Here is a 6,674-nt window from a genome sequence, read left to right as displayed (position 1 = left end):
TGCTGTGGCGCGACGTCACCCACCGCCCCGGGCAGGCACCCTGGGTGCGGCTCATGGGCTGGTACCTGCTGCCCCCCTGCAAGCAGCGCTGGCACACCTGCGCTGCCTTCCTGCCCCAGGAAGGGCTCCTTGTCTGCGGGGACCGCCGGGGCTCCCTCCTCCTCTTCTCCTGCAGCAGCTCCTCGGGGTCAGCTGCAGAAAGCACCAACATTGCCAATGGTGGCACTGACCCGGTCGTTGAGGACTCCAGCAATGAGTTGGAGCCCTCTTGCTTGTTGCACAAAGGGGCTCTTCCTCTTGAGTCCCCACTGTCAGTGCTCTTCGGACTCCATGGGAAGACAGGAGTTACCTCGGTGACCATCCACAGGGGCTACATTTACAGCACTGGCCGGGATGGTGTCTACCGCCAGCTCCGCCTGCAGGACCAGCAGCTGGAGGTCCTGCAGAAGCACAGGCCCTGCAAAGGGCTGCAGTGGATTGAGGAGCTGCGCTTCACCTCAGATGGGGACCTGCTTGTGCTGGGCTTTCACGCTGACAACTTCGTTGTGTGGAGCAGCAGAACCGGCGAGAATCTCCACTGCATCCCCTGTGGAGGCGGGCACCGCTCCTGGAGCTATTACAGCAGCCCCTTGGCCGAGGTGTTCGCCTTTATCAAGTCTGGGGATGTGATGCTGTACCACCGCGAGGCCGAGCCCTGCGAGCAGCAGGTGCTGCTGGCATCCCTGCACGGCCGGGAGATCACCTGTGTGCGGCACCTGGGGGCCATGGAAGTGCCCGGCCATGCCACCCTTAATGTGTTTGTCACCGGCAGTGAGGACACCACAGCCTGTGTCCTGGTGCTCAGTGAGAACTCTCGGGCAGCCATGCCCCTTGCCCGCCTCAGTGACCACATTTCCAGTGTGAGGGCATTGGCATTTGCCATGGGACCTGGAGATGAGGGTTTTGGTGATGAGGGCTTGTCTGCCCTGCTCTTCTCTGCAGGTGGCCGGGCACAGATTGAGTGCTACCAGCTGCTGTGCACTGGGGACACAGTATCTAAGAGTGCTGTGGCCTGCCAGGTCATCCATGTGGCCTCCCACCGTCTGGACAAGCACTGGGAGCAGAAGAAGAACAGGCACAAGCTTGTCAAGATGGACCCAGAAACAAGGTGATGCTCAGGGACTGCCCAAGGCAGGGTTAGTAGTGATCACAGTGTGGGAGGGTGCTGGGAACTGCATGGGCCTCCACTGGAATACTTGCTCTGTGCAGCTGCAGGCTCACAGCAGAGGCGGACAGGGCCAGTGTGGCTCCATATATGATTCCTGGTGTACAGTGTCCCGTGGGCCTCAAGGGGCTTTTGGTGTTAGGGAAAGGCTAAGGGCTGCTCTCCTGGGCCACCCCCCTCCATGGGGCCACAGAGGTGTTGGTGAGCGCTGTGTCTTTGCTGCAGGTACATGTCCCTATCAGTTGTGCCTGGGACCACCACCAAGCAGCTGCCAACACCCTGGAAGTTCCTGGCTGCTGCCTGCAGTGATGGATCAGTCCGGTGAGAAGCCATCATGGGGCCTGAGAGGGAGAATGGAGCTGGTGGTGGCAGCAGAGTGGGCTCCGCACAGGAGGCTGCTGCCATGGATGTGACCTGCTCTGAGCTGGGCATAGGACAGTGCATGGTGGGAAATGGGACAGTGGTGTCAGGGGCTCCTATTCTCCCACAGCCAACTGCCCTCTGCTCCATTACAGGATCTTTGGGCTGCTGGAGGCTGCTCGGAAGTTGGTGCTAGTGGCAGAGTCATTTCACCACCAGCGCTGTGTACTGAAGGTGGAGGCGTTCCTGCACACATGGGCAGAAGGGAAGAGGTGAGCCCAGAATGCTGGGCTGCAACCGATGGGTTGTGGGCAGAAATGTCTGTCCTCACAGGGATGGCAGCTCAGCAGGTAGAGGGAAGGGAGAAGTTAATCCCTGGGGGCTGTTCTGCCACTTCCATGGATCTCAGTGGAGACCCTCAGGGCTGCAGCCAGAGACTCCCCCTACACCCCCCTTCTAGGAGGCACCTCCTGTGCAGTGCAGCCACTGATGGCAGCATTGCCTTCTGGGACATCACTGGCCCCATCGTGGACGCGGTGGATGCCCTGCACCAAGCAGAGGGAGAGATGCAGCCCTTGGGTGAGTGCTGCTGCCGGGCAGCTCTTCTGCTCCCTCTGACCAAGGTGAGAGTTGCTCTCCTAACTGAGCCTGTTTTCCCAGCCCTGGACACCCCACTGGTCACCATCATGGCCCACAGCTGCGGAGTGAACAGCCTCCACATCCACAAGACACCCGAGGGACAGTACCTGGTGGCCAGTGGCAGCGATGATGGCTCCATCCATGTCTGCCTGCTGGAGGTGGCCCTGGGCAGGGGTGAGGCCGCAGCAGGGACCTGCCTGCAGGTCCTGGAGCGCGTGTCTAGGCCCTGTGCCCATGCTGCCCACGTGACGGGGATCCGGGTGCTGCGGCCAGACCTGCTGCTCTCTGCCTCAGTGGACCAGCGTCTGACACTGTGGAACCGGCTCCCGGGCGAGCTGGTCCCCCTCAGCAGCACCTTCTTCCATGTGCCTGACCTGGCCGAGCTGGACTGCTGGGAGGTGGTAGAGGCCGGGGGCGAGCTGCGGTACTACTGTGTGCTCTGCGGGCAGGGCCTGGAGATGCTGTGTGGCACAGCCCCTTCCAAACCTCCTCCACAAAGAGGCTCCCCAGTAATGGGGTAGGTGTGTGACATATCAAGGTCCCTTCCTGCATTGGGAGGGCACCCTGCGCTTGGGCTCTGCCTGTCACTGTGGCCCCTGCCTTCAGCCTGCACACTGATGTGTCCTGTCCTGAGAGGACAGGCATGTTTGGCTCCTTTAGGGGCAGCACAGCCATGGCTGCGGTGCTCAAAACTGGTGGTCTCAGGGAAGAAGGCAGATGTGATCCTGCCTGGACAAGCCTGGGGCTCCCCATGCAGTAAAGAAGTGGGGTTGTCAGTCCCCCTTGCCCAGGAGAAGCTCTTTCTCTCCAAGGTGTGAAGGACTCATGCCTGGGCTTTCCGATCTTGGTCACAGAGAGGAGCTGTGCATGGGAAGGCACTGAGGCCATGGCCTGGCCCTGGTAGCTTGAGAGCAGTAGGAGGCCAGGAAGGGTCCAGGCACTGGTGTGACACATGGTGGGCTGCAGCCTTGTGTGCCCTGAGACAGGGCCCTGTGTGATAGTCCTGGCCCTCCAGTGCTGAGGATGGTGCTGAAATGCACAAGGATGCTGACCCTCACAGCAGCACCCTGTGGTGTGAGGGGGTGGCTGCCCACAAATGCCACGTGGGTTGTTCCTGCACAGCAGAAGGACCCAGGACAGTCAGATTGAAGGAGGACAAAGAACCCTGATGTCAGACACACAGAGCATTTGTCCAGCAAGAAGTGTATTGGACCCCAGTACTGGGGCCTGGCTCAGAGCCCAGTGGGAGCCTGGAACCTCAGGAGCTCCCTGCCAGCATGGAGCTCCCTCCAATAAACAGTTTTTAGGGAAGTGAAGTTGGTGTCTGTCTGACTTTGTCATGACTGGTTCCTGGTGCCACCTCCCTCACACTCCCAGCCCAGCTGCTGGGGTGCCACACAAGCTTTTTTCCCTTCTGCTGCTGTGGATGTGGAGGGGCATCCATGTCCCACACTGGACACAGCTGCAGGGAGCACAGACCAAGCCCCAAACACCATGGGCCCTGCCTGCCACTGGTGCAGCCCCTTGCCCTGCCGGGAGAATGTGCCCTGTTCTCCCCCACAAACTGTGGTGTGTAGGTGACTGTCACACCATGGCACAGCTCTTCAGGGGTGGCTCAGATCTGGCTGAGAGGAGGGAGGTGCAGAGTTGCCAGTGCACTGTGGAACACATCCCTCACTGCTCCTAGCAGCTGGAGGCGGGCAAACATCTGGTCAAAGAGGTGAGGGAATGGCTCCTGCAGGAAGAAGGGTGGCAGCTTGGGGCTGGTGGCCAAACTGCCCCTCGACAGGCTGGCCATGCAGGCATTGCTGCCTGTGCACCCTTGGAGGCTGGGGCAGGGGGAGATCACACTGCTGGCACCATTCCCCACATGGCTGCCCCCCAAGTGCAGTGCAGCCCCAAAAGGACTGCAGGGCCACAAGGCTGCAGGCTGGGACATCCAACTCACCCCCAGGATGTGCACCCGGTTGTAGTAGGAGCTGAAATCCATGCTGAGCTGGATCAGGAACTTGCATACCTGCAAGGCAAAGACATTCTCACTGCACAGTGAATTCTGGCTGCTCTTGGGCCCTTACCCCCCCCAGCACAGCAGAAACTGCCCCAGGGGCATTGCAATCTATTCTGTAAGCATCAGCCCTGTGTTGCTCACCAGTGGGCAGTACCTGCTGGTGTGGAGTTTTGCCCTAGACTGGGACTGCTGGAGCAGTATCCATGGGTGCTATGGCACATGGCACTTACTGTCTCTGTGTTGGCAGTGATCCGGATCCCCTTGGAGGGTGGGGGCAGCTGTGCTGCCTGCTGCAGGACTTCAGGGAAGGGCAGGAGATAGTTGAAGAGCAGGAGCCATTCGCCCTGTGAAGGGATTACGTGTCTCAGTGTCAGATTCTCCTGGGCCAGTAGCATCCATCACCCGAGCCAAGGGTGCACAGATCTCCCCATTCCTCCTCTCAGCACTCACCTCTTCTCGGAGGCAGGAGAAGTTCAGTTCAGACACTGGTGGCAGAGGTGGATATGTGCCTGGAAAGCAGGGAGACTGTTGTGCCCAAAGAAGCACCTGTGACAGCAGGAGTGGCTGTCAGAGGAGAGTGGTGGGGCTGATGCTCACCCCGCTCCACAGCTCGCTGGAAGGTGTTGAAGAGTGTGGCCAGCCGGGCACAGTTGTACATCACAAAGGCGCCGCTCTTCGTTCCCTTTGTGGAGATGCTGTTGTTCTCCAGGTCCAGGGTGATCTGAGGGCAGGGAGAAGTCACAGTCCAGGCTGCTCATCACAGATTCACTCTGTACCCACAGCCTGCCAGCCCTGGCCCCATGCAAGCCACTGTCCTACCTGACTCCGATGAGCAGTGCTCAGCATCTCAAACCTGATGGCAGCCACTGTCAGGGTATCAATCACCTCTGTCCAGGCCGCATCTGTGGAGAATATAGGTGCCATCATGCACAGCTTGCTCCATTCCCATGTACTGATACCCCCCAGCACCCAGGCAGGAGACCACTGCCAGGACCAGGTAGTAGTGAGGACCACCACACCACTGGCTCTGGCTCCCATCAGAAGGAGTTGCTCTGCGCCAGTGCCCTGGATATACAGATGCCTTCCCAAAGCAAGGGCAGCACCTGGCTCAATTCTGGAGGGGAGAAGGAGCACCCTGCAGGGATGCAGCCCTGGCTGTGGACTCATGGGAGCAATGAAGGTGGGATGGAGCAGCATCCATACATGCATGGAGCCCCAGAGCAAACTCTCACCTTGCGCAAGCTCCCCATACTTTATCACGGAAGCTTCATACATCTGGTGCTTTCGGAGCCTGGGAGAAACACAGACAGAGCCATCCACTGTGGGCTGAGCTGGCCCACAGGGAGCCTTGGCAGGAGAGAAAGCAGCAAGTGCCTTGCACACTAACTTACTGGAAGTACTGGTCTGCTCCAATGGGCGATGAGGGGTTAGTCACCTTCACTGGCCCACAGACAAGGTGTTTCTGAAAGACAGAGGCTGAGGCTGGGAACTGAGTGAAATCCAGCCCTGTTCTAAACCTAGTCCTGAACCAAGGATGGATGCTGGGGGCCACACTGAGGAGGGTCAGAGGTTGCTCTTGCTCACCTGCAAAGCTGTGTGGACTCCCGGATCCAAAATCCTCCAGAGCACATCCAGCTGCTGCTGCTGGAATTCCTCCTCACAGTTCACCACATGTATGATGCTGCAGCAACTGCTCTGGCCTTTGGCCTGCAGCAGAGCACAACAGGGAGCTCAATCCTATTGCCTGGCAGAAGGGAAGGACATTTGGGAAGCGAGAGGCAGGCAGTGCTGGGGGTCACTCACTGGGCACTGCAGAACAGCTTCCTGCAGCTCAGCCAACGACCACAGTGTCCCCTCCGTCACTGAAAGAAGGAGGGACACAGTGGGACATGGGGTTCTCCAGCCCCTGCCATCCCACACCATTGGGACTGCCCCAGGCTCAAACCAGACTGAAGGGGAATAAGAGGGGAAAGCAATTTGTGTCCAAACCCCCCTTATTTTTGTTAAAAAACAACTGAAAGGAAACAGGCCTATTTGCACCCATTCAGCCCCCACTGCCACACCTGAGCTGTTGTATACGTGAGGCTCACCGAGAAGCACATCTAGATTGGGGTCGTAGCCCACCAAGCCCTGCTGCTCCACGAAGCTCTTCAGGTGCACCTTAAAGATGACACCCTCGGCTGTGCCCGGCCCCTGCTCACAGGCTGCGGCACAGGGGCACTGGCCTAGCGCTGCCTTCAAGGCCGAGACGGCGTCAGGGAGGGACGAGTCACCGGAGCCGGAGGGCCAGCAGATGCGGAGCTGCCGCAGGACGTCCCATCTCCTGTCCTCGGTGAGGGCAGGGACCAGGCGGACGCCCACCCTGCGAGAGAGGGCGAGGCAGGCAGTGGGAGCGGCGGAGGCTGTGGCGCGGGGCCGGGAGGAGGGCGGGACAGAGGCACTCACCCCTGGGCGCGCAGCAGC

The 6,674-nt window shown here is 59.8% G+C and overlaps 2 protein-coding genes across 2 annotated transcripts; one reads left to right on the top strand and one right to left on the bottom strand.

Annotated features, from left to right (window-relative positions):
- The first annotated feature begins 6 nt into the window (after positions 1 to 6).
- WDR6 (WD repeat domain 6) lies at positions 7 to 3,519 on the top strand. The gene is made up of 5 exons (XM_008632376.2): positions 7 to 1,147; positions 1,430 to 1,525; positions 1,720 to 1,836; positions 2,025 to 2,143; positions 2,225 to 3,519. Exons 1-5 carry the CDS (start codon positions 54 to 56, stop codon positions 2,722 to 2,724), a joined length of 1,926 nt encoding a protein of 641 aa, XP_008630598.1. The 5' UTR covers positions 7 to 53; the 3' UTR covers positions 2,725 to 3,519.
- DALRD3 (DALR anticodon binding domain containing 3) lies at positions 3,391 to 6,673 on the bottom strand (the record flags this gene model as incomplete). The annotated part of the gene is made up of 12 exons (XM_017732320.1): positions 3,391 to 3,938; positions 4,152 to 4,220; positions 4,442 to 4,555; positions 4,662 to 4,720; positions 4,809 to 4,932; positions 5,031 to 5,113; positions 5,444 to 5,502; positions 5,603 to 5,673; positions 5,796 to 5,918; positions 6,015 to 6,073; positions 6,302 to 6,573; positions 6,657 to 6,673. Coding segments are annotated over 12 exons (1,170 nt in total), but the record flags the coding sequence as incomplete, so codon positions are not given.
- Between the last annotated feature and the right edge of the window lies 1 nt (position 6,674).

Source organism: Corvus brachyrhynchos, unplaced genomic scaffold, assembly GCF_000691975.1.
Source record: "Corvus brachyrhynchos isolate BGI_N302 unplaced genomic scaffold, ASM69197v1 scaffold4, whole genome shotgun sequence".
NCBI lineage: Eukaryota > Metazoa > Chordata > Aves > Passeriformes > Corvidae > Corvus > Corvus brachyrhynchos.
The sequence above is the reverse complement of the archived record's forward strand: the minus strand, read 5'-3'. Positions and strand labels throughout refer to the sequence as shown.

What these genes read in the sequence shown, in the direction of transcription:
- WDR6 (XM_008632376.2), top strand. Translation starts at nt 54, where the DNA reads ATGGGCTGGTACCTGCTGCCCCCCTGCAAGCAGCGCTGGCACACCTGC. An exon ending in AAGATGGACCCAGAAACAAG is followed by an intron (nt 1,148 to 1,429) that starts GTGATGCTCAGG and finishes TCTTTGCTGCAG; the next exon opens with GTACATGTCCCTATCAGTTG. An exon ending in TGCAGTGATGGATCAGTCCG is followed by an intron (nt 1,526 to 1,719) that starts GTGAGAAGCCAT and finishes GCTCCATTACAG; the next exon opens with GATCTTTGGGCTGCTGGAGG.